The 26,586-nt window shown below is 33.9% G+C and overlaps 1 protein-coding gene across 2 annotated transcripts in view; it reads right to left on the reverse strand.

The window, feature by feature from the left end:
* Positions 1-12,825: 12,825 nt before the first annotated feature.
* FBXO8 (F-box protein 8) overlaps positions 12,826-26,586 on the reverse strand; it is a 55,633-nt gene continuing 41,872 nt past the window's right edge. For both annotated transcript variants that reach the window (XM_033215720.1, XM_033215721.1), the window contains 3 exons: positions 17,855-17,973; positions 15,726-15,922; positions 12,826-13,764 (listed from right to left, as the gene is read on the reverse strand). In XM_033215720.1, coding sequence (XP_033071611.1) covers positions 13,577-13,764; positions 15,726-15,922; positions 17,855-17,973 — 504 coding nt within the window. In that variant the 3' untranslated portion in view covers positions 12,826-13,576. The remainder of the gene's footprint in view (positions 13,765-15,725; positions 15,923-17,854; positions 17,974-26,586) is intronic.

Genomic DNA, 26,586 nt, shown 5'->3' on the forward strand with positions numbered 1-26,586 from the left:
CTTCGGGCTTTCCCTCTTGCTCCAGCCCATTACCCGCTCTTCACACAGCAGTCAGGAGTGATTATTTTAAAAACATACATCACATCGCATGACTCCTCTTTTAAAATCTTTCTGTACTGTTTTATTGCCCTTGAAATAGAATTCAGATTCTTTGCTACTACCTACCAGGCCCTGTCAGATACGGCTTCTGCCTTTTTTTTTTTTTTTTCCAAACCCATCTCTCTCTATGTCCTTCCTTCCTCACATATTTCCTGACCTTCATCACGTTTTAATGTGGCTTTTTTAGGTGCTGGGAATGGAGAAGTGTATATAACAGTGTCTTCTTTCACGGCGCTTACATTTTATGGTGCATGGACCAATGTTGTTTCTGCCTCCCGGCCTCAGCCTTTACTACTCTTCTGCTTTGGAAAGCCCTTATCCTCCCAGGGTTGCAAAGAGAGAGTGTGATTAATCAGTAGATCCAGGACTGGCTAGCCTGTGACCTCTATAAATGGTCATGTTTATCTCCTCAGAGCATACTTGTGAAGGCTAAATGAATTAAATAATACAAAGCCCTTAGCACAATAAATGTAAGATAAATGTGATCTATAATTTGGATGTTTATTATCATTTTTGTCAAGAAATATTTCTACAACTTTTTCAGAGATTTCTAAGACATGCTTCCTTATGGTATTGACCAAACTGCAAAATGAGCTCCCATGCAGGAATTTTGAGCTACAAAATACATTCCCAAGAAGCTGAAAAAGTATTTCCTCCCAGAGCCACGGCTCTGCTGTGCAGCATGACACAAATATCCCGAGCTTTGCACCATGGTTTTTATCATGGATGCTGATTAGAACATAATTTAGTGATGTTTTTGATTGGAAACAAATTTTGACCCCATGGTGCGTTACATTCAAAATGTCTCCATTGCAAAGTGTTTAAACTTTTATTATTGCATTTATCACATTGTATTATAGTCATGGGTAAGGTAACCACACATCCTAAGTTTATGCCTTTTGTCCTGAAGTACCATCTGGTTTAGCATTTTAGCACTCTCAAAAGTGTCCTGGTTTAGACAATAAACTCTATAGTCCTCCAATTATGAGGCAGGTGCCTGGCTGCAGAGGCTGAGGAGCACTGGGGTGGTCCTAAGCTAAGTGTGGGCCTGTTTGAGAAACTGGTGATGCTGGTGACCCAGAGATGTCTGGCTGCTTTGCATACAGAGAAGGGCTTTGAGGAGAAACTTAGGCACAAAGGGCCAAAGGCAGAATCAGTGGAGGAGAGTAAGGAGGGACTTCAAGGCTACATTGAAACTCTGTAAGGAGAGAGCTCCTCTTCTCATTTCTGCTAAGAACACAACACATTCTAAGGAAGTGAGGATGAAAGAGAAGAGCTTTGTTTCGGTTATTTTGAGGCTTGTAGTTGTATTACAAGATAGCAAGGAATCAAGGGCAATGAGACAAAACTCAGAAGATGCCTTGCAATCCTAAACCTCAGTGAAGTGTGAAAGCAACTAAACCTGGGTTTCTGAGGACTCGAAGAAACATCTGGGGCTGGGTGAGGATTGAGTTTGCATGCATCTTAATCACCAGTGTAAGATTTAATTTGGTTTGGTTTCATGCTAAAGTTTTAGTTTTCAGTACTTCCAATTAAAGGGTCAAATACAGTCTATCAACTAAAGAAGAATATTTAAGAATATTTAAGTGGAATACTTCATGTCCTGGCAGAAGGAAACCTTTCTGAACAGAGTGCACCTTGGTTATTTAGTTTAAAATTTTTTTCTGGAAGATTGTTTAAATTGAGACGGGATGGTGACTTTTTATATACAAGGAATGTTATTAAGGTACTTTGAGATTTTTGGATGCTTGATTTGAGAGCACTTGTCAAAATCAATTTGTTCATACAACACTTATTTAGATCCCACAGCTTGTCAAGCACTGTGCTAAGTGCTCACGACAATGTCACAATGCATATCAACTCCTCTAGTTTCTTCTACTATGTCTATGCCAAGGACTCTCTCAAAATATTATCTTAGCCTTTATCTCCCATCTTAACACTATACAACTAACAGCTGAATACTTTCACATAGTTGTCTTATACATACTTCAAATTGACCACAATGAACTCATTCTTGACTGCTTACATCCTTCCCGTCATTACCACCTTCCTCCCAACCCAAGAAGACGTGTCCTTTACTTACTTCCCTCCGTCTAGAATAGTAACTCCTTCTTCAGAGTATTTAGAGTAGTTTTTAACTTCTTCATCTTCATGTCCAACAGCCAGTAGTTCACCAAGATGATTTACTTCAAAAGTTTCTCTCAAATCTTGCTCCTATTACTTCCACTCCCAATGACAGTGCTAAAGTTCAGATTTCCATCATATTTCACTTGCATAATAATTATAGTAGCCTTTTCAATAATTTCCTTAGACTACAGTCTGTTGCATTTTTACTTCATATTTTAGATGGGCATTAGAGAGATCTTCCTAAAACACAGATCAGAAATGATACCTTTCTTCTTGAAAAATATCCAATTGCCTACAAAATAAAGAACTGACTCTCTAGTTTAGTTTGCTGTCTGTTCAAACTATATTTTCCAGGCTTTTCTTCCACATCGTTCCCACTTTACCCTCCAACTTTAGCAGATTATTCACTATTTCATGACTCTTATATGCTTTTGGTTCCATGTCTTTGATCATGTTATTAACTCAGCTGGTAATACACCTACTGAAATAGCATTCATTCTTTCACACTCAGCCAGTTGGTATTAATCGCTTACTCTTCTCTTTCTAAAACATGATTCGTTTTCTTTTGTTTTGTTTTTTTTTAATCTTTTAACATTATTTCTTCTGCTTTTCATTAAGGTTAGTAATAAACAAAAGGTACTTGGGAGTCAGTGTTTGTCTTGGTCCCTATAAACGGTCATGTGATCCTCCAAAAGTCACATAACTCCTCCAGACCTCTGAAAAATTGTGGTGATATATATGAAGTATTATAGAACTGTATGTGATTCATTATGGTTGCCTTCCTCCCACTGAAGTCCTTATTAATGAGGGGTAGTTTTCTTCATTTTTGTCTCCTTCACGGCACCTATTAAGTTCCTTTCTTGCACAAAATGAGCCATCTTTAAATGCTTATTTAAATAATAAAAATTAAAATGTCATTGTAATATAAAATAATGCTCTTAATTTATCATTGTATCATAGGTACTTACGGGTTATGGCAAATTTAAACTTGAATATGTGAGAAATGATAGTCCCCTAAAACAGTGAGAAAAGCACAAAGTACATCAGAATGATGTTGGAACAGCAGGCCTTGCCTGTAATGTGATTGGCTACATTAAGGCTTTAATAAATTGATGTAATAATAATTGGAAGTATTAGAAACATTTTGAGTCAAAGAAATGGGAAACTGATGAAAGAAAGGGCAAAACACCATGCTACTTAGTATAAAATTAAAAGCAATGTGGGAGCAATTGTTGGCAGTTTCTAGTAGAAAGTGATTTCAGCTATCAAATTTTAAATGTGCAAAATGATCTCTATTGAGGAGTGCATTTGGCTATTTAAGTCTGATGCAAAACATAAAGCATTTGATTCAGGTAACTCCCCTTGATTGGACTCCATGCCCGTCAATCACCTTACTGTAGGCTGGTAAACAGAGAGAGAGAAGGTGCTGATCACATTTAGCAGGCTATCACTGTAACATTTCCTTTAGTTCTGGATTTAAAATCATGTCATGAAAAAAACACATGCTTGAGGGGTGCTGACAAAACCAGATTTCTGAGGCTAAGAACCAGACCCAGAACCAATACAAATCCATCATGGTAATAAATGCCACTCTGGAAGAGCTGTTACAAGGCATTGAATTTCACCTAATCCAATATAAGCTTGGTCTCCTTCAAGTTTTTCACTTCTCTGGCTTATTATTGACAATAGTCATAATCTTTTTTGGATGGCATCCAGGAAAATACTATATAATACCAAGATTAATTAAGGGAAGGAGAGAAATACATATTTTTAAAATTTATGCTGTAAGAACAAAAATCTCCAAAGGGAAAGAAAATGAATAACTATCAACTCCTTTGCAAACAGAATTGCCTGAATTAGACTTTGCAATCCTTTTTTAGGGAAAAATATGTATTTCTCTCCTTCCCTTAATTTCACAAACATTGAGAAAATAAAATATATAATTGTTGAGAATTATAGAGATACAATAAACTACTCAATGGCCGCAAGACTGAAAATGACATGGGCTTTGGAAGAAACTCACTGGAGGGCAATGTGATGGGTGTCACTGTGCTGGTATACACACAGAACTACTTTACTTAGCTCCTTTCTTTGTCCTCTCTAAAAGGGCAGCAGCTTTGATCAACTTTTCTAGCCTGCCCCACTTTTCTCAGACTGCCTACCACAGGAGCACAGGCAGATATTCACTGGAACTCTGGCCCTGGCAAAAAGTAATTTCCCTTTGGGAACATACATTCATGCAGCTCAGAGGAGACAACTACCCTGAAATTGTTCAAGACGAGGGCACTCTTTGTTCATTTTTTGTTTAGATAAAAATTGGCAAATATACATTAAGTTTCTGTAAAAGGAGCCCTTGGATGTCTGTTATATCAAGACCTTTTCTATGAGGATTTTTTTGGAAGAATTTTCTCTAGCTTGAACTCTTTTGGACAGGTTTTGAAATAAAATGATAAACACTGGTATTGGTAATTGCTGTAAATACCAATAACAATTTGGACAATTGTTTTTGTAATTTGGTATTGGTATTGTTTTTGGAATTAGCAATTGGCGTTTGGTGTTTAATTGGTATTAACATTTACTTAACTTTCAGGTAAACACAAATGTCAAATACCATAATTTGTACAATACTAAATACAATATCAGTATTGAACCAAAAATATATATTTCATTTGCCACCTAGTAACTAGCTATATTCAGCAATTTGAGTTTAGCTAATGTCATCATTTTTAAACCATACATACATAAATAAGGGTGTATTAAGTCATATTGCAACCTTATACCTTAATTTAAAAACTTGATCATAAAATTAGTCATGCTTATGTTTTTTAAAAGTATTTTCAAAAATGAAAAATGATTTTACTTTAAAAAAATGCTTCACTTTAATTCTTTAAGTTAAAAAAACAGAATGTAACCTGAGATCCTAAAATTCCTTGTTTGTTTATTTTAATTTTTAAAACAAATTAAGGAGAGGGGACATTAGTACAGATTTTGTCTTCAAAGTTTCCTTTAGAAAAATGCCAACAACTTAAATATTTAAAAAGTGATTAACTACTTGCAAAGAGACTAAAAACAATATCTTAAGTATGTGGGTCTCCAAACATACATATTTCTGATTTAGACTTTTAAACTGTCAATACCAGAGAGACAACACCATTGATGGGGACCTGGCACTAGTCTTTCCAGTTAATTTTTTCCTTGGAGATTGGTTTTGGGCGACAGAGTGGCGTCCGGCTTCCCAGGTTGTTGCACTGACAAACTGCAGTGGTGGCAAAGTCAAGGAGTCTGACAAAATCTCATTAATCATTTTAAATTAAATCCAACCTTCCTGTCCAACCATGCCAGGAAGAAAGCCTTTAATTTTTTTTTTAACAAATAAAAATTTCCTCAGTAAAGATTTGGTATCTTTCTCTTGTTGGTCTTTAATTCAATGAGACAAAAATAAAACAAAACAATGTACTTTCTTTAAGCTTGAAAACAAAACATTTGCCCAGATAATGATTTAACAGGTCAACTAAGTGTCTTTTTAAAATAAATTTTGAATAAAAATACATGGAAACATTGTGAAGGGAAACCCTACAAGGTAAATTAGGAACATTGTTTATGTTCTGAATAGTTTGATGAATTTATTTTGTTCTATCTAAAATATATGATCCTTAATAACATTTTAAAGAGAAAATAGACAAAAAATCCACTATCTATAATATTTTGGTTTATTTTATGCCAGTCTCTTCTTTCTATTCACAGGTTTTTGCTTTTATATAGTAATTGTAATTTGTGTGTGTGTATATATATATGTACAATATACACACATGTACAATTTTATATACTTTATAATATCTATAAGTATTTCCCCATATTATTCATAAATATCATTACATCATCGTAATACATCATGAGGATGTATTTTGGTCTTCTCAACCAGTGCTTAGCGCAGTGTCTGGTACATAGAATGTACTCAAATATTTGTTGGGTATTTGTTAGAATTTCAGTGTTTTCATCTCTTTTTTCTTTTAAAAACAATGATGTAATTAAAGTTGTGCATATTGCCTTTTCCCAGTTGGGAATTATTTCCTTAAGATGACTTCCTAGAAGAAGACACATTCACTCATGAATACTTGACAAGAAGCTGCAGGCAATAGTGCTATTAATAGCAATATTTAGGAACAAGTTCACTTTTGACACAGGAAAGCAGGTTTTAATTTGAATAAACAAGTTGTTATTTTAAATATTCAAGCCTATGAATAACCTTACTCTCATTGAGCACAATATTCATAATATTGTCAAAAACTTAGACCAATTAAAAGAAACAACAAGATCAATGACAAACTCGATGTTTTTCTTTTTTTTTAAAGGTCACCAATACAGAATCTGCATGAAAAAAAGGAGGCAGGCAATCTTAAAGTAGCAGTAATTCATTCAGATAGTTCAAATTACTTCTGGAGAGGTGAATTTATGTCTAGAATAATACACAGTTGAATCTCAATATTTTTAAAAAGTTAGCTAACATACTTTGATTCATAAATTGTGAAAGGACTGGATGTATTTTTTAAAAATGGAAATAGTAAAGCCATCCTTCTATGTGATTATATAGAAACTAAACCAGAGCAAAAATGATTCAACTGGATTTATTGAGAAACTACTCTGGGCTAACATCCGTGTCAGGTACTGAGTGAGATACAAGAACAAAATTTCCACCTGCAAGAATGAAGAAAGTTGTCCTGGATGGAAAAAAATCTAACAGGACTTGGAAGGACAAATAACATTCAACAAGTAAATATGAAGAAAGGTTAATAGCTTTCCAGAAGAGAAACACAGTGCAAATGAATGGAAGCATGAAAATACAGATTTTTATGAAAATACAAATTCATCAAGATTAGAGAGTTCTAATTTTAAAAGAATATATTCAGTAAAAACCCTATTGATGACAAATTTGGAGGGAATTCTAAAAGTTAAGCGTTTTTGTGCCTTCCTCTCTTCTTCCTTTTCATTTTCTTTTCCCTCCCTTCTTTCTTCTTCCTTCCTTCCTCTTTCTCCTTCAAATTACAACCTGCATCTTAGAAAACATAATGAGTGACCGTGTATAGGAAGGATTCACCAGCAGCACCCACTTGCTATGGTATGTTATGGGTTTGAAACAACAGTGCTTACTGGGGAAGAAAAGTATAGTAAGGCCTAAGTTGCAATGGACCATAGCACTTTTGTGAGTTTCAGCAGAGCTCAAATTACCATTGGGTAAAGGAGCATTTGTCTGCTGAGATTATAAAGGCTATTAGCAATACTGTGATTTTCTAGCCTCACAGAACTCAGCCCCAGGTGAAAAACACGGACTCAAGGCGGCGTGTATGTGGAAAAAAACCACTTCCTTGGTCTGCAGCAATGTAAAGCTCAGCATCCTTCTTGAAACTCTTCTTCCTTAGCTCTTGGAATACCATTAGTCTCTGGTCCTTGTACAGTTTTGATGAATCTTGTTTTTCTGACTCTTCTCTACCCAAAGCTAAAATGCTGTTTCCCAATTGTTTTTCACTCGATACTGCCTTGAGAATTTATCTTTTCCTATGCCTCACTTGTATAACATGTGTTAAATACTAATATAAGCCAGCCCCAATTTACATATCCAGCTCTCATTTTAAAAAAATTCTACTTCCTAGCTGTAGTCAATTAATGTTCTTTTAACACTTACAAGTTACAAACATTGGGATCATTACCTTTTCCATTTTACTCCACTGGGTGCTTCTCCTAGTAGCTACCTTTGATAATAGGAAAACCAGACCCTTGTATTAGAAACCTTTCTCAAAAATCACCAAATCCTATCAACTTCCAGGGTTTAAAAAACCCATTTCTCCTTTCTAAGCCATCTGCCATTTCCCTAGTTCAGTTCTCACAGTAAGAACATAACAGGCTGGGAGCAATTCTTGACCCTAAGAAGATCACATTTGATGAAGAAGCTGGATATGTAGAAAATTACAGTATAATTATTATAATAAAGATATGCACAAAGTGCTATGATTTGCAGAGAAAGAAACAATTAACATGACTGGTATGTCTGATAGACAGTCTTTGAATGCTTTGATAAATTACATTTGACATGGATCTTGGATGATTAGCAGGGGAACTTTAGCTACAGATGGGAAGAAAAGGGTATCAGAGAAAGAAAGTGAGCCTATAAAAGGCAAAGAAAGACCAGATGACAGTTGAGGAATGTGGTTGAACATGAAGCTTTAAAGGTGAGGTGAGGCAAGATTGTGAAAGGTTTTACATTCCATGCCAAGGAGGCTACACTTATTTTGCAGGATAGAGGGAGACACTGAAAGACTTTAAATAGGTAAGTGTCACCAGGAGATTTGTGTTTAAGAACAATAACATTGATACATCTGAAAGAAAATGCAATCATTCTCAACTTCAGGTGATTTGTCTCCCCAGTAGGCACTTGGAAAAGTGGGAATATTATTTGTATGTCATAATGACTAGGGTATGCTACTGGCATTTAGTAGGCAAAATCTAGGCATGCTTATGTCGTATACTGCATGGAACAGTCTCTCCTGAAAGAATATCTTTCCCCCAAAGGCAGTAAGACACCGACTAGGAAACACTGAATTGTTAATTTGGTAAACATTTACTAAATGTTTTCATAGATGGAACATGTTAAAAATTTCTACTCACCTAGTTTTAAAAATAACCAGGAACAAATCCCTACTCAGTAATCATAGGAAGCAGTAAAAAGACTACTACCCAACTGGAGAGGGTTCCACTTCAAGTGATGGTCAAGAAGTTCTTTCAGACCACCTGCCACCATATGAAATTACAAACTCTGGACAACATTTTTAAAAATGAACTAGGTGAAAGTAATAGAAAACAACCAAAAGCAGGCTGATCCTACAGAGGAGTGAATACTTAGAAGAAATAGCATTGGGTGAGTTTCCTATTTTTATGGCTCTTAGCCTGAGGGTACTCCTCACTCTGCATCATGTGGAGACTATAGCTGTATTGACTTGAAGAACCCTAGGGCAGAGCTTGGGGTAATGGCAGCTGCTGGAAAATGCAGAGAGAAGTCCTGATAAGAAAAGGACCACAGAGAGAGCCCTAAATTCTGTGTATGACTGCCAAAACTGGCTGGTCTCCCAAGCATGCAAGTACAGAAGAGATTTCAACTACAATAGCCAGGTTAAAAAGCTGAACTAAAATTTGAGCTGCCACGAAGTCTAGGGGAACCAGAGTTTGAGGCTGGGCTGGGAGTTTGGCCAAGTTAACTAGCTGCTTTTTTTTTTTTTTTTTTAAAAAAAGAAGGTTTTGGAGAAACAAATAAAAATCCAGGGTTTCTGCAATATTTTACTTACCATGTCCCAGCCACAATCTAAATTATTCAACATATGAAGAAACAGGAAAATGTAACCCATTCTTGAAAGAAAAGAAAATTAGAGAAGACTGACAATGAAATGATCCAGAATATTGAAATGAATATTGAATATATTCATTCAATATATTAAAATAAGAATTTTGAAAACTGAACATAGAAATATTCAATACTGAAATATTGAATATTAAAATACCAAATGTTAAAATAGACAAGTATTTAATATTGAAATAGAATACTGAAATGAGCCATCAAGTATCTTAAAGTAGCTACTATATGCTAAAGGGTGTAAGGAAAAATACACTTGCAATGAATGAAAAGATAATCTCAGCACAGAAATACAAATTATAAAAACTAAGTAGAATGTCTAGAACTAAAACACACAATAATTACAATAAAAGTTCATTGAATGGGTTTAAAAGAAAATGAGTACAGAAGAGTCAGTAAGTCGGACGATATAGATCAAGTGAAAAAATCCAATTGAAGAAAAAAGAGAAAAAAAGGGAAGAAAAATCAAGAGCTTCAAAACCTGTGAGACAGTATCAAAAGGTCTAGCCTATTCGTAAATGCAGTCCCAGGAGGAGAAGAGAAAATGGGGTCGAAAAAACTATTTGATGAAATAAAGCACTCAGAGGACAATTACATTTCTTCACAGGGGAAAAACCATTTGAACATTCCTCTTCTCATTGGAAACAATGGAGGTCAGGAAACTGGAACAATATCCTTAAAATGGCAAACGTGGGGTCGGGGGAAGTTAATCTAGAATTATGTATTCAGCAAAAATATTCCTCAGGAAGGAAAACAAAATAAAGACATTTTCAGATTTTAAAATTTGTCATACTTAATTTCCAGCAGATATGAACTATAGATGTTAAAGTTTTTCAGTTTGAAAGGAAAGATGCTACAAGGAAACTTGGATTTTTCAGGAAGAAATAAGAGCATCAGAAATGATAATTTGGGTAAATATAAAAGAGCACTTTTTAAAAATTTAAAATATATATGTCTGTTCAAAGAAAATTATAACATATTGTGGAGTCTATAACATGTACTATATGTAATACATTTAATAAGATAATAGATGGGGTGATAGGGTAAAGAGGCTTATATGGTTGTAAGTTTTCTATATTTCATGTCATATAGTACAATATTATCTGTAAATAGGCTGTAAAGTTGTGTATTTTGAACAGGGTTTGGTATGCCCAGGTATACATGCATTTGTGGAGACTCATTGACTAGTACACATAAATTTTACCTCAAACAAAAAAGCTGACCCAGCACAGTGGCTCACGCCTGTAATCCCAGCACTTTGGGAGGCTGAGGTGGGTGGAACACGAGGTCAGGAGATCAAGACCGTCCTGGTTAAGCAAGAAATGTGGTCTTGCTATGTTGCCCAGGCTGCTCTGAAACTCCCGGGCTCAAGCAATCTTCCCACCTTGGCCTCCCAAAGTGCTGGGATTACAGGCATGCGTCACTGTGCCTGGCCTGGTTAATGGTGAAACCCCATCTCTACAAATAATACAAAAAATTAGCTGGGCATGGTGTAGTCCTGTAGTCCTGCGCGTGCCTGTAGTCCCAGCTACTTGGGAGGCTGAGGCAGGAGAATCACTTGAACCTGGGAGGCGGAGGTTGCAGTGAGCTGATTGCGTCACTGGACTCCAGCCTGGGCGGCAGAGGGAGACTGTCTCAAAAAAAAAAAAAAAAAAAAAAAAGAAAAAAAGCTAAAAAAAAAAGATCTCTAGCTAATGATATGCAAGTTTAAGTCTTTAGGAAGGAAGTTATATCTGAAACTTATTTTTAGCTGTATCAAAATGATTGATGGATAGAGGAATGGATAAACATGATTGAGTGAATACAGTAAAATTTTAATTGTAGAATCTACATGGTGAATATATAGGCATTCTTTGTAAAACATTTCCACTTTTCTATTTTAAAATTTTAAAATTTATTTTATTTTTAAGTTTTATTGACACAGAGTTTCACTCTGTTGCCTAGGCTGGAGTGCAGTGGCAATCACAGCTCACTGCAACCTTGAACTTCTGGGTTCAGGCCATCCTCCTGCCTCAGCCTTCTGAGTAGCTAGGACTACAGACAGGTGTGTACAACCATGCCCGGCTAATTTTTCAATTTGTAGTAGAAATGTGGTCTTGCTATGTCACCCAGGCTGGTCTGAAACTCCTGGGCTCAAGCAATCCTCCCACCTTGGCTTCCCAAAGTGCTGGGATTACAGGCATGAGACACTGTGCCTGGCCTCACTTTTCTATGTGTTTGGAATTTTCCTAAGAAAACGTTGGAAAAGCAAATATTCCCAATCCACATTTATAATCAGGTCAGCGTAGAAAAATAAAGTGGGACAAAGAAAAAAATTTAGGAAATGGAGGATACAAAAAAAGGAAAAGATACAAGCTGAACCAGAAGCAGAGAGAACTGGATGGTAAGAGACAGGTATGAAGAAAAACAAAGAAGGAAAACTAGAAGGAGGTAGATAGAGGGAGAGGGCAAAGTGTTAATCACCGGAAACTAGGCACAATAGTAAATAGTAGTTATCACCACCCTTTGTCTTTTGAAATGTAATAAAAGTTTTGAAGTTAAAAATTAGAATTGTCATGGAATTCAAAATTATGCACATGTAAAATGATTTGGATATTTGCTTCTGAATCTTAGAAATAATTTACTATCAGTCTAAAAGTCCCTTAGACATTCAAAATTTGATTATCGTATGTCTTGTCCTTGAAAAATCTGTAGTACAACATTCCAGTTGTCATGCTGACAACCACTTTTGACTAAGGGTCAGATCTGGAAGGAAGCCAGGATTCAATATCTCTAGTAAGGAGTTTCTAACTCCCTCAACTCCCTCCTCTAAACTAGTAGCTCAACCCATCACATACTATTTCATTCCTAAGGTTATGCGTTTTTCCTGGAGGTCACTTTTAACTCACCATATAAATACACTGTTCTCTATCATTCTAATGCTGCATATTTTAACTATGTACTTCATATAGTTGCTCTCCACTAAGCAGATTTTTTTCTTCTCAGTACCCAGTTATGTATTATCTGTGAGAGCAGGGCCCATGTCTAGTACCTCACACAGTGTTAACACATGTAAAGCCTTGGATAGATACTCACTGAACCAATGAGTAAAGAGTGTTTACTGTTCTTCACAATATCTCTTCAATGGACTCTGAACAGGGATCATCGATTAGAAAAATAGTAAAGTTTGCATAATCACACCACATATAAACAAGCAAACATTTACCAGAGTTCTAATAATATTTTACTTTATTCCTATGAATATAAATCATAAATTTTGATCTTTTAAAAAATCCTAAATGGTTTAAAGGACTGAGACTTGATTAACCCAGTTTTTAAAATAAAAAATCAAATTATAAACTTATATTATAAAAATAACTGCCAGTTTTGCATAGCAATATAGTAACAAATCAACACTCTTCAAAGTTTAAAGGAAAAGGAAGCTGGTATTGGTTTCTATCTGAAGTCAGATCTAACTTTTAAGAAGACAATAGTTTCAGATCAGAATCAAATAAATTTCAGAACGCAGTTTGAGAGAAAAGGAAAAACTTTAGTTAAAATCTTTACAATAAAATAATTATGACTATAAATCTCTTTAGTTAAATATGTACACATTACATGGTATTTGTATAAAGAATGGAAATGGATAAAGTTTTTCAGGCAAATCTAATGCACAAATACACCATCTTTTAGAGTATAATGTCAGTTTATCATTCTTTAACAGCTGTGTTAGACAATGGCTCTGCTTTGTGCAAAACATGATAAACAAAATTAGGAAAAATTCTGTAAAATTATTTAGTTCCCCAAGGAAATTACTAAAATAGAAAATGGCAAAAGAAAAAAAGGTTGCACACTGAAGCTTGATTGTATACTCAGGCTACAATGACCAGCACTGATGTAACCCCCATATCCGCTAAGTCCTTGGGTAGCTTTAGTCTGAAGTAAAAACTTGAAGACCTAGCAACTGTGCTTTTACGCAGCCACGTGGCCAATAAGGTAGATATTGTCATAAAGATGCCCTACAAAATCTTCACTAATATTTTGAGCAGCGCGACGGGTATTTCGAATAAATTCTCTTTTTGACATTTTATTCTTCACATGAGGGCTAGTGAGGTCAATGGAAAGTAGAATCAAAGAGTAGCACAGTACATAGACAGCATCTGGAGGGAAAAAGAAACAGTTCAAATTATTAGTTGGTTTACAAAATATGATTCCAAGGACATAATGTAAGGCAAAAACGTTGATAATTTCAAGAGATCAAGATTAGCTCATAAATACAGAATGACCAGTCCATCCCAGTTTGTCTAGGCTCTTCCCAGTTTTGCACTGAAAGTCGTGTCATCCTGGGAAACTCAGTCCTGAGCAAACCAGGATGGTTATAATCCCATCTTAATACTAATTAAGCATGCACTTCCTTCATTTCAAAATAACTTTAGAACAGTTTAGGAGTGTACAGTAAAAATTCATTCTAGATTTAAAAAACTTAGAATTGCCTTTATTTTGTCTTTGCTTTCAAATGTGGTATTTCTATTCAAACATCCATAAAATACATTTGTACTGTTAGTATTTAGCTCCTCTTTCTAAAAAAAATTTACATAGAATGCTTTTACAAAAACCCAATTTAATTGGAAAGCATCTTTAATGACAACAAAACGTATTAATCTGGTAGTAGAAAATAAAATGTAAATAACTCAAAAGATTATTAATATTCTCATTTAAGATACATGTTATAAAGGCCTGTGGAATTTACATATTAATTTTTAAAGTAAATCTTTAGGGAAAAGACTGCTACACCTGAGCACCATGCAACAAGATTTTACATATGCTTAGGGTAATATTTGATGTTTAATATTAAAATAGTAACAAATGTCATGATAGTTCTACTACTATGGAGCTGATATTTCGGAATCCTGCAGTCTTAAGAAAGCCAAGTTGAACATTATGTCATGTAAAGCATGCTCAACAAATTTCACATGACAGGAACAGTTTTGTAATATCTGTTTAATAAGATAAGCACAATAAAATTTTTGATATGAAAAGATAAGCTATACCAATTGAAAAAATATGTAGGAGATTCAGGCTCTATCATATGCACACAAACATACACATATAGATAGAAGTACACACAAACAATGAAAACCAGTTATATTAAAAACAAATTTTAGTGAAAAATGGTGATTACATAATATGCAGATTATTAAAAGCTTTAAAAGTAATTTCTCAAGTTTTCAATTAGACTAGTAGAAATACCTAACACCTAAACAAGAATAGTTTCTTAAAGAACTTATGTAGCTAAGTCTAACTTTCTTCTTAAAACAGTATGTGTGTTGTGAATATATATGTACATGTATGTATACATGTGTGTGTGCATAGCTGTGTGCTATATATAGACACACACACATATATACACACACACATATACTGTTTTAATGGAAAGTAGAATCAAAGAGTATCACAGTAGATAGCATCTGGAAGGAAAAAGACTGCTTACACTGCATACATATTTTATGTATATGCATTCTATGTAATAAGTGTATTATATGTATTCTAAAAAATTACATATACACATACATGCATGATAGCTATGTCTATGCATATATGTATAAACATATATACAAATGTATATATAATATATATTACAAATTTAAATATGTACAAATGTCTATATATACATATGTACAAATATATATTACAAATTTATATATACAAATATCTATCTATACATACATAGACATACAGACATGTAACAAATGTATATATACAAATGCCTATATGTCTATTTATATATGCCTATATGCATGTTCAATAGACATTTGTATATATATAAATTTGTAATATATATATATAAATTTTTATGTCATATATAAAAAATATAAATGACTATGTATACATAGCTGTGTGTATATATATATACACACAAACACACGCACACCATAGCTATGACAAACTGTTTTTTCTAAGTTCACATAAATGATGAAGTAGTCACTGCTACAAATAGTAAAACAAGTATTTGTAATTACTGAGAATATTTTTCCCCACAGTGAGACAAATGTCTCGTATGTCTCTGTTTTTACCTAAAAGTGGGCATGGGGTGATGTACTATTAATATATATATTCTTACCAGGACTAAGGCCAAGTTCTCGCATTAAATCAGGGTTACAAGCACAGAATCTATGTGAGAACTTTGTTATAAGAGTTTCAAGATACTCTCCACGCTCTTCAGGGGCATGGATATGACGAAAAAATTCTCTCAGTGCATTTGGCAAGAACTGATTTCTAAAATTATGCAATGTTACAAGGTCATCCAAGACATCTCTCCTATGGAAAGAAAAAAGGCACAGCTTTAACTTTTCTTCATTAAAAAAATGGTAAGAAAAAATAACAAATTTCCATTTTTTGGATAAAAATACCTTATTATCGATTACTAGATCAGCTAGTCGTACAGAAATATGTATAATTCCCAATATTAAAAAAATCTAAGTATGATTATTTAAGAAGTTAACTTTGAAATCTCTCATGAGTAGTTTATAACAAAATCAAACAAGGTAAAACCTAGTAATTTTACCTCTATAATGAAAAAAAAGGAATTCTCTAGTATTAAAACGAACAACTTATTTTTAAGTGTCTTCTTGGCTAAATCCAAATAGCAATAGAATTGTTTATTTTTCAAATTATGAAAGTAATGAAAGTCTCCACCTACACCAATTCACATCTTCAGAGGTAAAAACTATTTACACAGACTTTTAAGAATGCCTACATATGCTATATATTGTTAGAATTTTTTTTGCTTTTTTCACATAGTATATTGTGGACAGCTTTGTATATCTTTATACCTAGATCCACCTAATTTATTTTTAGTGGCTTCACAGTATCCTATCTAATGGACGCAACAATCCTATTGATATACATTTAGCTTATTTGCTATAATATAAATATTTGTGTGTATATGTAATTTTTAAAAAAATCACTAGCATTCCAATACAGAGTGAAACTTCGTTACAATGGCCTTCAATTCTTATTGAACTCAGTCACGATTATATGATCATAATCTTCAACTTCTACCAATTGCATGTAACAGGAATAGGCGAACTACAGCTACTGGGCCAAATCCGGCCTGCTGCCTGCTTTTGCAAATACAGCTTAATTAGAACACATTCACACTAGTTTATGTATTGTCTATATCTGCTTTCACCACAGAATGGCAGAGTTTTAAGTAGCTGTGACAAAGATCATACGATCCACAAAACTTAAAATATTTACAAAAAGATCTGGTTCTTCACACACACAAAAAAAAAAAAAAAAAAAAAGAAGAAGAAGAAACAAGAAAGAAAGAAAAAGAAAAGAAAGAAAAAAACCCTTGCCTATCCCTAGGTACTTGGCACTTAAAGATTAAAAGAAAACTTGATGTCATCTTTACATGTTTCAATGACCAGTATGCTGGACTGTGAACTTCTTGATGATAGGGATATTATATCTTAATCATCCGTGTACTACTACTCTAGCAAAGTTTCTGGAATATTATGAACATTTACAGATTGTTCTTTTAAAATACTGAGATGTACAAAAGTTTGAGAATTACAATGAAGGTAAACATATTTTGAAGCCATAGATTAGATTCGCATGAGAGCTATAATTTTAAAAATGGTGGTTCAGTTATGTGGCATCAAAACGTTGTCCCAAAATTTAAGTTCATTAATAACCAAAAGTAAAGTGTACAAATGAATAACTATCAAATCAGAATAGCATACTATCATCTCTGTGTAAAACATTGCTAAATGTTACATTTTCATAATTTTCTCACTTGAACATGACATTTCTATATAGTGTCTACATGCAAATATATATACCTTATATCCCTAGGATTTGGGGTTTATGACTATAATCTGTCTTTGTACTAGCTTTTTTATATGGATAATTTCATAATTCAGAATTTTTACCAATATAAACACTTAGATTATGGCTACTTTTAAAAAATCAGGGTTGCAGATTCCTGAAAAATATTTTGTTTTGGTTTGCTACTACAAAGACGTTGGGCTTCCATTTTGTATGGACTTTTACTTTTAAAATGGTAACTTCCTCATCAACAAGTTAAAGCTCACAAAAGAAATGATGTATGAGATACAGGTATCTTTTCCCTGTCTTTACTCAATTTTGCAACCAGATGATTATTATGCAGTATTAAAGTAAAACTTAACTCATCAAAAACATTACTCAACTCATTTTGGATGAAAAGTTAATTTTTGTCTTTACCTTTCATCAAGATAGATTCTCAGTTTTTTCCAATTTAGTGTTCTTGTACAGAAGATAAACTTTGCTATTTCCTTTGGCGAATCATCTAGGATACCCTTGGACATAAAGTAGTTCACTCCCTAAAGCAGAAAGGCAAGTCTACATAAATAAAATTGCTCTTTATTTATATATTTTAACAATTAAGCAATAGCAGAACAGTAGCTATAAACTGTTTCCAGTATTAATAGACTTTTTGTAGCTTTATCATGCAAAATACAAGCTAGAACTTGGACTGAAACTATTGTTTGTGGTTGATAGTTTACATGCAATGAAAAGCAGGAAATTCAAAGTTAAGACTGTTAAAGAAATCTTATTTAATTTTCTGGCTCATGTCAGGTAAAATTAACTATACAGAAATATGGCCTAATTTGGGGAAGGGGGCTGCAGATGAAACCACAATACAGACGTTAAAACAAGCCTTGTAACAAACACTTCTGATGTCTAATAGAACACATGATTTCTTAAAGTTCACATATATATTGCAGTATGCCTTTCAAGGAAATAGTTTTTTGATTAAAAAAAATACTCCAAATGAAAGACTAGTGATTTTATTCTGGAAGAAAAATATTAAATTATTTAACTTAAAGGAGGCCCAACTCCAGGCCAATTTATAGGTTGTACTACTTTGGCTTTAAACATTGCTACATTCTACAAGAACCCAGCTACAATACACACTGAGGGAAAACATATTAAGACAAAACAATTCAATGTTTTTCATAGAATTTATCTTTGAATTTCCTTTTCTCTGCATGCAAAGTTTTCCAGAGAAGCACTACCCATAAGTTTTTACCTACTTTAGATTTAAACCACCAACAACAAAACACCACCAACAACAAAAAAATCAAATGCTGAAAACAGTATTCTCTCACATATACAGAGGTCACATTCAAATAAATGTCTTAGCTGGATTTGAATGTGCAGTTATTGAAATAAAAGGCAGGTGGGTTTATTTCAACTTGCGGTTATCCAGATACATGCATTCCCATGAATACTTATGTCTGGATACTAGCACACTATGTGCCGCTAATTGGTAGAGAAAATGACGTATTATATACACACAACATAATGTTTTCACACATAAATTCCTTTGGTATTTCTTCACTTTACAAACACTTACATAGTACTCAGAAATATTACACACATTAAGAATTTTAAAAGTTGGAAGAATATCTATAAAAACCTTTTCAAGATAAAAACTTTCTCATAAAACTTTTATGGCAAAATTTTTTTTAAGTAATTAGGTACCACGAGGTAATGCTTTTGAAAGGTTATAATTATCTGTAAGTTGTAATTCAAAGATAAGGCTTTTTATATAAAACTAACTTTATGAGCCATCAACATAATAGCCTACTAGCAATTTGATCAAATTTTCATGTGAATTTTAATAATACAAAAGCAATGCTAAGGCACTGATTTTAAAAATGTACATGAAGAAAAGCAGAATGTGATAATGTGAAACTTTCTTGTCAACTCTGTTGTAACCTGTATTTCAGACTAAATCCTGAATACAAGGACTAGAAAATGTAATATGATAAGATGGAAAGCCAAAATACTTCTTTGGAATGAGACTTTCATCAACTGTCCGAGGGGGCAGCAACTAGAAAACCATTAATGCTTGTTCTATCCTTTCCTTCACTAGTTTGAATAATCGAGAGTTGACTGTATACTCAATCTGCTTAGCAAAAGTCAGGTTTAATTGTTTCCAAAATTCCTCAGTGTAGAAGGATAACAATATTTTAGAATTATTTCCAGTATTTAACTTTAATTGAAATGATTAAAACAATGTCAATTAAGTATTATTTAATAGATTCTTTATTCATACGTAAATCAGTATCTGAGATGTAGAACTAATGCTAAGCTACTTTTTAAAAATTGTGCAAAACAAACAAACCTACTAACAATATACATTAATGATATCTAATTCTCTAGTTATGTAATCTATGCCACTTTAATATCATTTGGTGATACTTAGTTATAAACGAACATTGGTATTTGCCTCATGTAAACATCATAAAAATACACTGTTAGCCATATGCTGTTTTATAAAAAACACATTTTGAGAATTTTACATCTAATCTAACCTGAGTTCTCCCAAATCAATCAAATACACAGGAGCAGGCATGAGCACAAAGAATTGTTAAATTCAATCCTGAAAACTGGGAACACAGTGTGAAATAAGCCAACTCTATTGGTTTTATGAGGAAAAGAGGCATCAGCTTCAAGCTTGGGATTTCTTTGGAGAGGAAGGTTACTTTAGAAGGGCTACCAAAGTAAATGGTAAAGGAATAACAAATACAAAAAGACATGAGACCAGATTATAACTGTCTCTAATAAGGAAGTTGGAAGTCATCCAAATTCTTATCTTCTTATATTTTAGGCTGGTGTGAAATGATTGCGGTTTTTGCCATTAAAAGTAATATCAAAAAACTGCAATCACTTTCACACCAACCTACAATTAAATACAAAAAAATACCACAGTATGGGGTCTGTTGAATAACTATACATTTGTTTAGTAAGTGGTATAAGCATTTTTAAAAATAAAATTTTAGAAGAATGGTACAGAGAAAGTCCTAGACCACACAGCGTATCAGTGATTAGTCAGGACTAGAACTCTGAGCAGTGTGTATGTGCATGGACATCTGAGCAGTGTCTCACATGCAAAGGAAATCATGAGTCTAGATTAATATATATATATATATATATATATATATATATATATATATATATAGTATTCTAAAGAAGGAAGGTTGTAGCTCAGTATAGTCTGAATAATTGACTATAAAAGTTTCCAATTTTGTGTGTCACCTTTTATGAGGCATACTGACAAATTAGGACTTATCTGGATAAAGGAAATTAAGACCTGGTGAGATTGTTGAAGGGTGTAGAATCCATGTTATGTAAGAAAGAGCTGAGGGACACAAGAGTATTAGGCCAGAGAAGAAGATATACTTAGGAAGGAAGAAAAGATTAAGACTTTAGGATATCTAAAAGGCTGTGTCACAAGAGCAAAGGAAAAGATGTGTGTAGTGGTAGTGAAGATATTAAGCTCTTTTGGGGGGTTATGGACCCTTTTGAGTACTAGGAAAGTCACAGAACTTCTTCCCAGAATAATGCACGTACACATTTTTTAAAACAGAAATTGAATTCCATCTAAGGAGTGCAGGTTACAAATCCCTATCCTAGATGAGTATAGAAGTCAAGTCAGGAAATGTCACTTATAGGCAGACAAGTTAGTACCACATAAGGAAGGGAATGCTTGTAATTTCAGTTGAGCTGTTCAAAGACCAATCATTTGTCTTCGCTTGATTCAATTTTTTTTGTTGTTGTTTTTACATTTTCAAAATAAGATTAAGCTTCAAACTCAGAACTACTTAAATTTGACTGTTTAATCTATACACATTTTAACTCCCATTTGCAACTCTGTTCAACTTTTAGAATTATCTAAATTGTTGCAGTCATAATGTAGTTCCTTTTTTTGCATGTGGGGAGAATTCTGAGACAGTTCTGTCAGATAACTCTGAGATGAATCATGATGGTGTCAGTACTATAATGGGTGAAACCATCATGACTGATCTCAGTTATCTCCAAGCACAGAGATCAGTTCTTGTCAGGTGAAAGGAAACTATTAGCCAAAATACATTTAAAAAAAAAATAGTTTTAAAGGATAGCTACAGTGGTGTAAATAAAATTCCTCTTATTAAAATAGATATTAGGCCTCATATTTCTTGGGAAAATAAACTGGTAAATAATGTTCATGCTACTAATTATAAATTTCATAGTCATTTGATTTTTTTAAAAAAAGTATCCAGTTCACTTTACATTTAGATAGAAAGATGAATGCCTAAAGACTAGCTTGTAAAATAGATATATGTATATCTGTGCATATTTACATATATGCATCTGCTTTAAAATGTTTTTTAAAACATGAAATAATACATGAACATTGTCTACATTTTATTTTTGAAATATATTAAACATAAGGTGTGATATGCAAGGTATTCAGTGATAGACACTGAGTAGTGTTAACAGTTTTGCCCTAAGAAAATTTAAGTTTATATGTGGCAATAAGACATGTACATAAACATCTAGAATACACACTTTTGCCAAGGTACATCAATAGTACATGGCAGTAGAAGAAAATCTAAATGAATGCTTATGAAAAGTGTTTCAGTAGTTCACTGAAAGGAAAAAAAGTCACTATGGGATAGGACATTTGGATAAGGTTTCCTGCTAGAGACTAGACTGAAGTAATGCAAGGGGTTTAGACAGCGCTGAATGAAGGGAACACTGGAAAAGAATGTTCCAGTTAATACCGTATTATAATATAAAATTTTTAAAGACTATTTTTAGGAAGGAGCGGGAAACATTTTGGGTTGGAGAGTAAGTCTACAACCAGACTATGACAGTGACAGAAATAGCGCTGAATTTTAGGGTAAGAAGTTTATTCTCTATACTAAATCTAACTGGAAGCCTCTGAAGCCTTTTAAACCTGATGAAGCAATGGGCTACAATGTAAATTTGGCAGCAATATAAAGAGAAATAACGAAAGAAAAATTAGATAGTGGGCCATTCAGCAGAGCACTCACTTAATAAATAGATAGTAGGCTATACCACTGTCCAGGTTTGAACACATGAAAAAGCACTAGAAATATGCTACATATATGAAAATAACTTGATAAATATGCTGGCTATCAAGCCATGTGACAGTGAAAAGTGAAAGACAGCTGATGGCTCTGGCTTAGATGAAGAGGGAAATGACCGACAGAAAATGATAGGTAAAAAAAGTCATGGAGCGTGTTGATTTGAAGAAAACAGTGATGAGTTAGCTTTTAGAAACGTTGAATTTTAGGTGATGACAGATATAACTAGAAAGGCATAGTAGGTAGTTGGTAATGTAATAGGATATATTTTAAAAGTGAGGGTTGAAGATACAGATTCAGGATCTTGGATAAGGAGGATCAGTAAGGGAGTAATGAAGAAAAGGAAAGAATAATATTCCAGAGGCCAAGAGTCTTTGAGTTAAAGAACAGGGTGTCTAGTGCAATTACGCAGTATGATGGAAAGAGCATCATTTTTAGGACAGGGACCAAGCCACGGTTCTGCAACTGAATGATGACATGAATATAAACAATCTACTCAATCTTCCTGAGCCTTAGTTTCCTAATCAGTAAAAATCTTAGTGGGCTAAGTGCATAGCAAAAGGAACACAGCTAGTTTTCTTTTTCTTTCAAATAGCTCAAGGATGCTAGAATAGGAAGCGGGCACTGAGTTTGGTGACTGGCAGGAAAGAAATGACTTTCAAGAGGTCTCTTTCCACACTGTAGCAGAGGCTGAAATCCAAGAAGAAAACGAAAGAACGAGCTCAAGGTAAGGAAACTGAGTATTGTCCACTCACTTGAAAAATATATTAGTACAAAGGAGGAAAAAATGGCAAAATTAAAGGGAAAAAAGAGAAAGTATTTTTTTTTTCAAGATAATTTCAACCTAATCATGTCAGAAGACAAAAGAGAGGTCAATGGAGACAGGAAAAGACTGACGTGCAGGAGATTTTGCTGCAGGGGCAGCAAAGCCGATAAAGTGAGCAGGGGAAGGGTTTGAAAATACTGCTGGAGTTTATAATGATTGGCCTGGGGGACAGCACAGTAACACTGGCTCAGAGACAGCTACAGTAACAAAATGAAAAGCAGAAAACAAAGGACATGTTGGTTTCCTTCTTAGAGAGGACTAACTATCTGGGGAGCACTGGAAAAGAGAGGGCTGATTTGGATTCTTGGGCAAAGTGGTGAAGATTTCTATCAACAACGATGTAGGATATGACTGGGAATTCTCTAGGAATAAACTAAAGGAGAGCCAAGTAGCAGTGAGAATCTAGGTGAAGTTAATGTGAATTCAACCCATCTCTTGTTAAGGTTAAGCAAAATCTACCATACATATGTTCAGAATCCGTAAATATATATTTGGGAACACAGTGAATTCTGTCTAGAAAATTAGACATGCAAAGCCAAATGAAAAAAGTACTGACTATCGGTACTGAAAGTACTGTCTACTGGCACAGACACCTGGCACATATATTGTGTAACAGTTGGTGTCAATAAAAGTTATACGATGTTTTGTTTTGTTTTATTGGTGTCACTAATAAAACAAAACTGCCACATACTAGGGAGTACCCTTAATTTTTTTCCTAAAGAACAACTTAGTAAAGAAATGTAGAAAAAAATTTGATTTACTAAGTTGCGTTTAATTTTGTCCTATGGCCGGGCGCGGTGGCTCAAGCCTGTAATCCCAGCACTTTGGGAGGCCGAGATGGGCGGATCACGAGGTCAGGAGATCGAGACCATCCTGGCTAACACGGGGAAACCCCATCTCTACTAAAAATACAAAAACGAGCCGGGCGAGGTGGCGGGCGCCTGTAGTCCCAGCTACTCAGGAGGCTGAGGCAGGAGAATGGCGTAAACCCGGGAGGCGGAGCTTGCAGTGAGCTGAGATCTGGCCACTGCACTCCAGTCCGGGCGACAGAGCGAGACTCCGCCTCAAAAAAAAAAAAATAATAATTTTGTCCTAGTACACAATGTAAAATCTAGTACAATGGCTACTACTTTTCAGGTAATCAAACTGTCCTTAGACCATTATATAATAGAAAGCCAGATGCACACTGCATTTAATTTTCTTTTTTTTTTAAAAAAAAACATTTTGAAGACTTAAAAAAAATAATAATCCTGAAACAATATAGCTCAATCTAGATTTCTAACTTTTCTTTCAACATGATAACCAATATATTATTTTTCAAGTATACATTTTAACCACAGTGAAATTAACTGAATATACTATTTTTCAAGTATACAGTGGACCACAATGAAATTTAAACTGAAATGTAACATTTTCAAACTGAAGATAATGTAAAAATTAAGTGATATATATTATTAACAGTAAAAATTAATTGGCACTTCTGTAGGTCAAATGGGAACATCCCCATTGTTTTGTTTGAAAACAGCAGCAGCAATGGTTAAGATGACTGCTCTGATACTATTTCTTCTTTTCCACAGTGTTTTAAGAATTGCTAAGGTAAATGTAAAATCTATTAATTTGTATCAGTACAGAAGTTCTCCCTCTCCCTATTTAATTAGAGAACATGTGCTCTACAGTTAAGGGAAGGCGGGCCCCAGAGAATGTGGATAATTGAGAATAATTTATCTGAGGATATTTATTATGCAAATAAAAAATCAACACCTTGCTTTTTGGCTGCAGTAAAATAAGTGCAGATTTCTTAACTAGTACGTTTAATACTAGGTGTCTATGTTTTTATCCTGTCATTTCATTTCATTCTAGCCACTAAATTTTGTAATGTTTTCTACTTCTGTAATTTTCCATGACCTTCAATGTTTAACACCAACTTTGAGCACATACATAACAGAAATGTCATGCATTGCTTTTCTCAAGCTGCCTATAAATATTACAAGTTATTCCTAATACAATCACTAGATTCAAAGACTAAAGTAAAAACTATGCCCAGATTTTAAAAGTTGTCCTAGATAGAAAGATTTTATAAGAGTACTAAGTTTTCCTCTCACTGAGAAACCCATAACTAGGCTATTCACTGGAAGGCTCTGTGTTACATAGAACTAAAAGGAAAGGGGGCAATGGAAATTGGGAAAGAAATGTAAAGATAGTTTTGATGTCAGTTTTAAGTCTGAATAGCAGATTTCAGTCTTCTTTCTTCCAGAGCAAGAAGAGAGAGCACACACTGTCCACACTGAAGTGGGAGAATTAACAGTTGTGAAGAGAGAGTGCCAGTATCCTATAGCCAGTTCTCTCAGTTAGTTATGAAACATAATACCATATTTTGTCTGGAGGATAATGAAGAGTCATATTATTCAGTTTTGATTTTACATTTACCATTCATATAATATGAAACCAGTTTATGTATAAACATTGAATTGGCAAGGATTTCAGCTAGAATGATTTATGGAAGACTTTTCAACATATTAAAGAGCAGAATGCTGAGGAACTGCTAACGACAGAGATATATACACCTGAAATTGTTTGCAGTTAAAAGATGTCAACAGAAAATCTCACATAAAAGAATGATGGTTTAAGGAAAATCTAAATAAAAATAAATATTCCCTCCAATGGAAAGAATGATGGTTTAAGGAAAATCTAAATAAAAATAAATATTCCCTCCAATGGAGTCCAGGGAAAACACAAAGGACGTATAGGACAGGTCTTTCTGCTTATTTTTCAATAGAGAAAAAGCAATGGCAAACAAAATGACATGAACCTAATTTTCTGAAGTTTTAAATAATTAAAAGCCCCTTTTAATTAGTTCTAATAGCTTCAGTCAGGAAAAGAACCACATCTGTGAATTCTAGCATTGCCGGAAAGAACCACATTAGTGACTGGGATGGATCAATATGATAGATAAGAAAGTACTTCCTAAATTGTAAATTACTACTATCAATTAAATGTAACAATCATTACTGTAATTATTATCAAAAAAGTTGCTGCTAGCTGAGTCAAGCTTCTTGGAAAAGCCCCCTTTATCTCTAACCTGCTTCATATTAGAAAAAGAAAGCATTCTAATCAAAATATGGAGATAAATCTCTATTAGGTTATGATAACGGAAAGTAATGAGAAAGTGACACATTTAACAATGATGCTAGTTTAGAATTCTTGTTTTATAAGAATCACATACAAAT

This window comes from Trachypithecus francoisi, unplaced genomic scaffold (assembly GCF_009764315.1).
Source record: "Trachypithecus francoisi isolate TF-2019V2 unplaced genomic scaffold, Tfra_2.0 Lachesis_group1, whole genome shotgun sequence".
NCBI classification, from domain to species: domain Eukaryota; kingdom Metazoa; phylum Chordata; class Mammalia; order Primates; family Cercopithecidae; genus Trachypithecus; species Trachypithecus francoisi.